General features: G+C 37.4%; 1 protein-coding gene across 5 annotated transcripts in view; it reads right to left on the bottom strand.

Annotated features, from left to right (window-relative positions):
* LOC107715097 (diphthine methyl ester synthase-like) overlaps positions 1–8,952 on the bottom strand; it is a 10,911-nt gene extending 1,959 nt beyond the window's left edge. The window contains exons 1-6 of one of the 5 annotated variants that reach the window (XM_016521152.1): positions 8,840–8,942; positions 8,532–8,668; positions 7,085–7,209; positions 5,691–5,799; positions 2,990–3,110; positions 1,159–1,198 (exon numbers count right to left, since the gene is read on the bottom strand). In XM_016521152.1, the coding sequence (XP_016376638.1) occupies positions 1,159–1,198; positions 2,990–3,110; positions 5,691–5,799; positions 7,085–7,209; positions 8,532–8,666 (530 nt within the window). In that variant the 5' untranslated portion in view covers positions 8,667–8,668; positions 8,840–8,942. Of the gene's footprint in view, positions 1–1,158; positions 1,199–2,989; positions 3,111–5,690; positions 5,800–7,084; positions 7,210–8,531 lie in introns of all 5 variants that reach the window. The other 4 variants (XM_016521154.1, XM_016521153.1, XM_016521155.1 and 1 more) reach the window with 4 other exon arrangements.
* Between the last annotated feature and the right edge of the window lie 1,325 nt (positions 8,953–10,277).

The raw sequence follows: 10,277 nt of genomic DNA, 5'->3' as shown, positions 1-10,277 counted from the left end.
TTTTTTTTTTTTTTTTTTTTTTTAGAAAATGACAGATCGTATTGCTACATAAGAACCTTATTCTTCGGCTGGGATTGTGTAGAACACTTAGACGGTGCACTAAAACTGAAATTTGGACATTCGATCCTGTTGAAGTCCACTATATGGAGAAAAATCCTGCTTAATTTCTTTTTTGACTGAAGAAATAAAGACATGAACATCTTGTTTGACATGGGGGTGAGTAAATTGTGAGGAAATTTTTATTTAGTTGTGAACGAATCCTTTAAGTTGCAGGTGGTCCCAGAACATTGTGCAAGTAGGTGGCCATTAATGCAATTTACATCTGAGCTTTAAAGTTAAATACTCTGAATTCTTTACTTAGGGTGCATTAGCCATTAACGGACCAATGGTCCATCCTTGATGAAATCGGTCAACTTAAGGAAGTTGGAGACATGCTTTGAATTTCTTTTTGGGGCTGTTTCCCCCTCCCTGCAGTGAAGGGCACCAACCTCACTGGACAAGCATCTGACTGTGACCAAAATCATGCAGCATATGGTTATTCCATTTCCGAGTAATGGTACAACAGTGCCAATAAATCTGGGAGACATTAGCACACTTTCCAGCCTTGAACAGGGAGCACGCAACAGGCCTAATGCTCGTCTCCTTATAGCGTACATAGTGGAACACTAAACCCATTTGGGGTTTATGTGGACTGGATATAAAATTACACAAAGTGCATGACCAAGGGGGGAGATAATTACAGGACACCACGGAGAGAGCAAGGAGTTAACAACCATCTTCTACGACGAGAAATAATTCAACACCAGTGAAGGTTTTTCGGAAAGACTTCGAGTTCAAGTTTGAAAGCAGACGACGAAGTTCACTGTTGCCGATAAAACATATTTCTGAAGGCTTCAGATGGGAAAATTATACCGTGGCAGTTCTGGAGGCGGCCCAGGGAAGGTCCATGATAACATATCATGCTTCCAAGTCAAACAAGCTGCCACGGTTTTTACTTTTGTTATTCTTTTCCAACTCAACCAGTCTGCCCCCCAGCAACTTGCATGAATGTTAACTCGATGTCTGCTGGAAACCACAAAACGACCCTCCTGGAAAAGCACCACAGACTAGATATAAATCAGCACAACCCCACAGAAAATCAGAAAGTGAGAGTCTTACCTCATTAAATTCTCCATGGACTGCTCTTTGACTTTGATATCTGCGAAACAAGGGAGTTGTAAGTGTTGTACGATACAATAAGCTTGGGTTTTATAAACTAGGCCTCTCTGGATGTTACTGTCACATCATAAATAGTAGGTCGCCCCTCCATCTGGGGCTGTTAACCCCACGCAGTCTGGAGCGTGAGTACATTTTCAGACTGCACCTGAGAGGGCCCCATATTGAGAACAAAGACAAATGTACAAATCACGACCAGTCATGTTCTCGACACCATGTCTACACTGAAAGTTGTCTACGTTAACCTCAAAATGTTCATAAATAACGGACCAATCAGATGAAAGTTCAAGGCTATACTTCAGCTACAGTAAAATGGGACAATTTCTTTGTTTCCTACTTTCTTTAGAAATGGAAATTTGGTATCAAAACTGATTTGCATGCATTTTAGAATAGCAAAAAAGAATGTAAATCTAACTTTTTTTTTTACATAAAAGCTTCACAAAACATTTAAATTAGTAGGCTAGAAACCAGAAAACTGACATAAAATGAATTGTTAAAAAAAAAAACAGCAAATTTACACAAAACTCGTAATTAATTATATTTTTGGCGTATAAAATATATACGCCCCCCCCCCCACCAGCAAATTCATGATTAATGAATTTTATTTCTGAAAAAACTAGAAACTGGGAAACTGACATAAAATGCATAATTAATTAATGATATTTGACAAAAACAGAACCTAGAAAATTGTCATAAAATTCATAATTAATGATATTTGTAAAAAATTGTATTTGAAAATTTGTAAAAAGAAAAAAAAAGAAAAGAAAAATGACATCCATAAAAAATGACAAATTAGAATGAAGAATTTATTAATGATATTTGTAAAACAAAATCACTTTAATTTGTAGTTGGACAGGAAAAAGTGGCTGGAGTAGCAGTGTAGTGAATCAAAAACTGAAATGGAAAAAGTTCATGTATGGTGTAGACACTGTATTGGACTAGACTTTTTTGGAGTTACAAATCTAATTTTATTTTTGAATTTAATTTAGAACCACCAGCAAATAAATTGACCAATATTTGCCAGCTAGATTAATAGCCCACGTCTTGTTAGCAACGTTATGATGAATGGATGCAGTGTATAGTCCCTGTGTTTTGTCTATGTGTGTGTGTGTGTGTGCTTTTGTTGTGTCTGCAGGTTATTGTATTAGATAAGCGCGCTTGCGGCCAAGGGTGGACGGGGAGGTGTCCAATTCCCGCCTTCCTCTGTTTGCTTTTGAATAATGAGGTTAATAACCCTGATCCCTCTCTTGCTCATTTTTGTCATCGCTCTTGCTCTCAGACTCCTCAGCTGGGAAGCACCTGGGGACTCCCGCCCCGCCCCCTCTGTCCCGCCAGCCAATGAGACACTACCCCGACCAACAGACTACGATTTTTACCAACATTCATTACCAAAGATGCCTTCCAATGGGAAATCCCACTGGTACTTTGGAAAACGGGGGTTTATTAAGAGTTGGCTGGAAATCTCCACGGCACAGAGATATAAACGTAAATTATTTGTGACCATCTGCCTTGGGGGTACCAGAGCGTTTGCAATGGGCCCAAGTTTAATGTGCGCCCCGAAGGGAACTGCCTATTTGACGGAACGTCAAAATACGGGGGTCGTCTCATCTGGTTTTGACACATTCATTGCTACAGTGACTGTTAAAGATGCAACACACATACATACTTGAGGACGTGAGCCAAGGGACAAACCGGAGAACCTGCCAATTGTGACACATCATATAACTTTCTAATTAGAACATCTCGTTCACAAAGACTCAAAGGAAGTGCTTACCCAGCAGGCACAGCGTGTGCAGGCCCATATCCCTGTTCTTTTTGATCTTATCGTAGAAGCTTTCAGGTCTCCATGTGTCCATCCAAAACACAATGGACACCGTCTCCCCGAAGTTGTACAGCTAAGGAGGAAAATGCAACCACATTCATACTTTATTTACTCACACTAGTTCTTATTTTGCATTGGTCACTGTGTTCACGAGTAGCCAGCTCTGTTTAGCCACCGACAAGGTGCTTCCTGTTATTCAGTAAGCATGACATCATTCTGAACACTAGAGTGCCACACAGCTGACACAACAAAGTGACATTACAGCAGGCAGACTTGTTACTGGTTACTTTAGGTCCTACAGACCCTCTGAAGCACGGATTAGTGAGACATGAACAAACACATAGAAGTCGTCCCACATCTTCCAAGTCCAGGGGTGTCCAATTATGCTCCTGGAGGGCCAACGATCACCAACACACTTGCCTGGAATTTTCTGGTGAGTCTGGAGACCTTGATTAGCTGGTTCAGGTGTGTTTAATTAGGGTTGAGCGCTAAACTCTGCAGGACAGTGGCCCTCCAGGAGCAGGTTTGGACACCCCTGACCTACTTGGTTACTGAGGTCAACTAGAGACCTAGATAAATTCCTTTTTGTTCATCTATAACAAATTCAGCAGTGGAGACTTAAAGGGATAGTTCACCCAAAAATGAAAATTCTGTCATCACCGTGGTACTGTCGTGAATGCATGTTGACTGACATGGAAGAGAAGAAACTGTTGAATAAAGTCGTTATTTTTGTTTTCTTTGTGCACAAAAAGTATTCTCGTAGCTACATAACATTACGGTTGAACCACTATTTTAACGATCTTTTCTGGGCCTTGAACATTTCAGTTCCCTTTGTGTCCATGGAGGGTCAAAAAGATCTCGGATTTATTAAAGAATTATCTTAATTTCTGTTGAATGAAGGTCTTAAGGGTTTGGAATGACATGAGGGTGATAAATTAATGACAGAATATTCATTTTTGGGTGAACTATCCCTTTAAAGGGGATGAAGAGAGTATTTACAGGCCCCGCACATTACATGTAAGGGGGAAAAACATTGACAGAAACAAGATATCATACCCGCAAATTATTCATTTGCTCCCTTGTTTTAGTTAAATTGTGGCCATTGGGTCAAATAAAATTAAAACAAGGGAACAAGCATGGATTCAATTTACCTAAACAAGGGAACCGATTAATAAGTTCAGCAAATGGTATATAATTAAAATATGACAACAAATCAATCTGTTGTGGAAACAAATTTTTATTTTGTGGACATGATATCTATTTTTTCTCGCATGTGATGTGTGGGGCTCTGCAGGTTTTAGCGTGCTGATAGTCTAAGAAAAGAAGATGTTTTGAAAAATGTCTTTTGAACATGAAAAATGTTTTTGTCCACACAATGAAAGTCAATGAGGTCCAGTGTTTTTGAATCATGTGTCAAAATATCTTCTTTTGTATCCAGCGCAAGAATGGAAGTCAGTCAGGCTTGGAACGACACGGGGACAGAAGTTTCATTTTTAGATGAAATACACATTTAAATTCGGCATTTAAATTAAAAATGAAAATTCACCTTACCTATTTCTAAATACAAGCTGATCATGTTGTTACCAATTGATCCATGCAAATTTTTTTATTTAGTTTACAAATTTTGCATTCAGATCTGCCTCCATCAAATCAACAACTAATGAATAGAAAGTTCCAATGATACTTTTTTTTCCATTTTTGATCATCGGTTTCACTCGGATGTATGTCACAATGTGGAAGAAAAGATCTGTCACTACGTTTCCTTCATTGCAACTTTTAAGATCGTCATTCAGAATCCACTACCTAGTCATAGGGAAGCAGAGCAAAATGAATCCTTCCAATACAATCATTTGGAAACAAAACCAGATGGTAACAAAAACAACACACTTTGGGTGTAGAAAGTCTCAAGTCATGCTTTTTTGTGGAATCCCTTGTTGTTGATTGCTTCCAATTAGTGCATATTGATCTACACTCAAACAGTAACTGCAAAGCGTGCGTTAAGCTACCAGATCCCTCTGTGGTTGAGAGCAGCAGCTGTGGCAGATGATTTAGGACTTGCTTTTCCTGCCTAAATAATATCTTTTAGAAATGGCACCGCTGATCTCAGATCATCTGAAGACGCCTATCGTGAGCTTAGGGCGGCATCTGGGGCCTCTTGGTACACAAAGCTGCCCTGACAGGTCAATACAGGGGGCTATTATTGATGGCCAGTAGGCTTCGTTGATAGACTCCGCTGGGATGCCTATGGCACAAAGGCCGTAATGCCGTTTGATCATTTTCACGAGAGACTGGGCCTGAATGACGCACGATAGCGAAGTACATTCTCTGAAAAGTACATGTTGACAATGACACCATGGGGAAGCATTGAGTTAAGGTGCGGTCGCATTACCGAATTTTCATAAAAATTTCGGGCAAATAAGGTCTGTTGGTAATCGTGTAGCGTTGTATAAAGCAGAAGTCACTTTCAAAGCGAACTACTTTCTGTTGGTCAACGCAGTGAATCTGCGTGACCAATTTGAACCAGTTGCAAAATTTGCATGGGAAAATATTTCACCCTCACATGAAATTCCAAATCGCGTCGATTCCAATTTAAATGAAATGACTGAATTTCGCTTGCAAAAATTCACCGAACAATGGTAAACTTGGGCCTTACCTGCAATCCACAGCAGCCCACCGCGTTCATGATGGAGGCATTGTGAATAACGCGATACTGAATCCCAGCATTCAACGCTCGCAGAACCAGGTCGCTGTGGGTCGTAGCTCTGAAGAGAAGAAATGCAGTTGTTTTTTTTGCATACACAACTCCAAAACATGCGCCAACCGCAGAAAAATGGCTACTTATCAACATCTTTCTTACTACTGTGTTGCGCTGTTTACATGTGGAAGTAATCCAAATTGCGCCAAAAATGCTTATCCTTTCGATCTTGGATATATCATTAAACTTTATTAAACCCACACATTCTTAAGTGCAGGAAAACGAGGAGTCAGACCCCCGTCCCCCTCCCGCTATGTGGGTTTCGGTGGTTTGGCTGGAAAAACGCTGGAGCCAAACACTACGCAAAGCACAACCGTGACTAGAAGCGACCGAGACGGGAAAGTGCGGCGTAATTAGCTCATCTCTTCTGGAGAATTTCCAAAGTACCCACACCTCAGACGTCCACATCCCACTTCTCGTAAGAGCGATAACGTTGCACCCCAGAGCTTTGGTGCTCAACCACTCTGTGGTTCTTCAGGCACAAATGTCCTGAATAATAGGAAACATTTCCATTATTTATCTCCTGTTAGGCTGTAGAAAGTGTTTTCCGATTGTTTTTTTCTGATGTTTCATTACACTTATGGTAGAAAGGGATATTTATTTTGAGGAGTGCATGCTTTCAAGTGCACTTAATTGTACTTGAGGGCATGATCAGAATCAGAATGGAGTTTATTAGCCAAATAAGTTTGAACATTTCCAGCAATTTCTCATATAATTTCTTTTCTAAAAAATAAAATATAACTCCGATAGGCCAGTGATAAAGCTTTCCGATGAAAGTCTGTGTAATGTCTGGATTTAGGTTTCCAGATGAGTCATTGCACTTGTGGGATTGTGGAATATGTGATGGCAAGTTATGGGTGAGTCAAAACAATGGCAACATGAGGTGCATCATATGACCAATATGCACAGAAACCTCATAACTGAAAGTTGGCAAACTGTACTGTTGAGAGTTAATCCTCACTGGCGGATATTTTAGTTCAGGACAACTTTGAACTTGTTGAGAAGTTAATTTAATTTCACTTAATTTCCAGCGATATCGTCGACTTGATTGCACAGATACTATTTAAACTGAACTGAGCTGGATGATGACCACTGAATTCAATGATGAACTGCCTTTTTGCATTATTGACACACACTATTTTCCTATTTAATGCTGTACAATTGCTTTGACACAATCTGTATTGTTAAAAGCGCTATATAAATAAAGGTGACTTGACTTGTTATCATATATGGATTAAATATGACAGCAGAGACAGGCTACTGTAGATCGTGAAGAAGTTAGTTAGTCTTACCCAAAAGGATCACCAACCACTAGAAATGCCACATCACTGACATCTGCTCCCTTCAGGATCTCATCCGCCTGTTGTTCCACTATATCTCTGTCTGCCAGCAGCAACTCGCGCCCATAATACTCCTCCTGAGACAGAACACAACGGCGCCGTAAATCTGAGTGCGAAATATTAGTATTTCTGATGAACATGTATTTGAATTTCATATCAGATTGTACCAAGTTTTGATCTAAAGGATAACGCTTAAATGCTTGATATTATTATTATTATTTTTATTGCTTGATATTATTTTTGAATAGACATATGAAATTTGAATATTATATTTGTAAATTAAAAAATATTTATATTTTAATTCATTTAGCAGATGCTTTTAACCAAAGTGACTTACTAATGACGAAAACAACAAGCAATATTATGAATAAAATAAATATATCATTAAAAAAAAAAGAAACTAAATTTCTTTATGGACGAGCTAAAACAAACCTTGAAAGAAAAAAACTTCTGACTGGTAGTGGAAGATTTCTTTTAATTTAAATAGATTTGATTAACAAAATATATATATAAAGAAAATGAATAAATAAATAAAAACAATTTTCATTTCCAAATAATATAGTTTCTGATATTTTTTGTGAAGCCAAAATGTCAAGGTGGTGGAAAATATCTTAAAAAACAATAAAGCTAACACTATAATTATGAATATGTATATATATATAAATATATAGTATTATTTCTTATTACAAAATTATTTAATGATTTTAGCAAATGGCTGCAATATAACAAAGAGTGAAAAATTTAAGGGGGTCTGAATACTTTCCGTACCCACTGTATATATAAATATATAGTATTATTTCTTATTACAAAATTATTTTTAAAAAAAACTTTTGTCCGCCAAATAATCAGTGTGGTGCAGTAAGTTGCCCATTTTCTTGTCATGTGACGACAACTATTAAACAGGAAATGATATCACAGAGGACACCTGTAGAGCTTCATGATTACATGTCAAGGAAAGTAAAGTTCTTAAAAATTTCATAAAAAGGTCAAAATATATAAGACACTGCTAGTTCAGGTCAAACTGAGTAAGCCCAAAATAATATTCATAATGTTGTGAACTATGAAATATATGTTTGAAAACGTTGAATACTTTTTTTTTTAGTATTAAAGCATATTTTATGTAAAATATGGAATAAACCTTTTAAAAAATGTCTGAAACATTTCTTGGCACGTGTGTTTTAAACTACATTTAAAAAAAAATATATATATATATAATTTCATGCAACATTATTTGTCATCGACAAGAATACTGCAGAATACGTGAGTTTCTCTCCATCTTACGTCTTATATTAACTTATATAATATTCCAAAATGCAATCATCTGGTTTTGACTGTGATGTAAATCGAGCTGTCAACTGTCAGGATTCAGATATTATAATGTGTTTAATCATCCACATACCAAAGCTTCCTTCCCGACGGTCAGTATGGACGTGTAAGCCTCCAGATAAACACGACTACACTGCCGGACGATCTCTAAACCTTTAACAGTGATGTCTTTACAATCGCCCAGACCAAGACCGATGAAATACAACATCTCTGAACCACAGATGACACCGGAACGCACAGTTACACTTCGCCAAAAGGCTAAATCACAAAAAACATATATGTATATGCGCTTTAACATGCAAAAGAGCTGCCTTACGAGATACTATTATGTGATAGTTTATCAGACACTGAAAAGCTTGCAGAATACATTCAGTTCTTCACCGTTCTCTGTTATTCTGCACTCACATGGAGCCACATGCAGCAACTGACAACCGGCTGCCGTAAAGCGTAGAGTAGTTCACGACAGTGTCGCGTACTGTAACCATAGAAACAGAATAAGCGGTGATGATTGCTGGTTGGACTGAACTAAACCACAAGATTAATTGACAAGACGTTCGTTTAAAACCACATTCATTGTGTCTAGGATGTTGTGCACAGGTAATAATTGCCCATAAGCCATTTTAAAGTTAAAATAGTAGTTATTTAATTCTATTCATATTGTTAAATTTGTTAATATACACATTTTTAATATTATAATATTATGTATGTGATGATTATAACATATATATTTAAAACATTATTTATAAATAATAGATTTTATTTTTGACAATAAAAAGGCACTCTCTGGATTGGTTTTGTTCAAAACAATACAGAACAACACAGAGAAGCAGAAAAAGAAAGAAAATGTCTGGACGAGGGAGAGAAGTTGGACCAGGACTGTCTGGTTTGGTTCAGCTACCAAATCAGACATCAAGAGACTACAACAGACAGCCAAGACTGCTGAGACGATTATTGGCCAAACCTCCAAGATCTGTACACCTCCAGAGTGAGGAAAAGGGCTAAGAAAATCACTTTGGACCCCACACACCCAGCCCACTCTCTCTTCGTACTGTTGCCTTCTGGTCTGCGCTACAGACCATAATTTTCTGTTTTTCTTATATTACTGTTATAATTCCTGTGTATGTCTGCACTGTCATGTCAATACTTTCTTCTGCACTGGAAGCTCCCGTCGTAAAGTCGAATTCATTGTGTCTGTAAACATACTTGGTAATGCTGTACACATACGATCTAAAATGAATCCACACATTTACACACACACAAAAAAAATGAAGAGTTCAGCTGACTGAATTATTATTATTATTTTTTTTATTTTTTTTTAGTGGATCTCATATTGTATGATCTATACAGGTCGAACTGAGACATGACAAGTAATGCAGTTTTTGTAATGCCATTAATTGTTATCATTTTGACAGTCTATGCACTATGATCGACTATATGTTCCTATTGGATAGAAAACCTGTGTCAATGTTTTGACTGAATGACTCGATTTTGATTAGGGTTTGCTGTGTTTTGATAGAGTTAGTAAATGTAGAAAAAGGTATTCAGCATTTTGAAACGTAGAGTTTGTATTTATTTAACAAAATGTGGTTTTGGCCAGAAAATTAACTATTTGACTAATTGTGTGATGTAGGTGTGTTGCTGTGTTAAGAGTTTAGAAAAAGTACTTTAAGTATTGTTAAACGCTTGTTAGCAATTGACAAAAACTGTAAATAGGCTATATGTCCCATATGTCAGTTTATACTTTCTTTATACTGTATAAACGTAGTAGACATCTGTATAACTTTACTCATTATATCATATATATCATCCACAAAATATA

The sequence above is a fragment of the Sinocyclocheilus rhinocerous genome, unplaced genomic scaffold (genome assembly GCF_001515625.1).
Source record: "Sinocyclocheilus rhinocerous isolate Xijiao unplaced genomic scaffold, SAMN03320098_v1.1 scaffold509, whole genome shotgun sequence".
Lineage (NCBI taxonomy): Eukaryota > Metazoa > Chordata > Actinopteri > Cypriniformes > Cyprinidae > Sinocyclocheilus > Sinocyclocheilus rhinocerous.
This window is presented reverse-complemented; position numbering and strand designations above follow the sequence as displayed.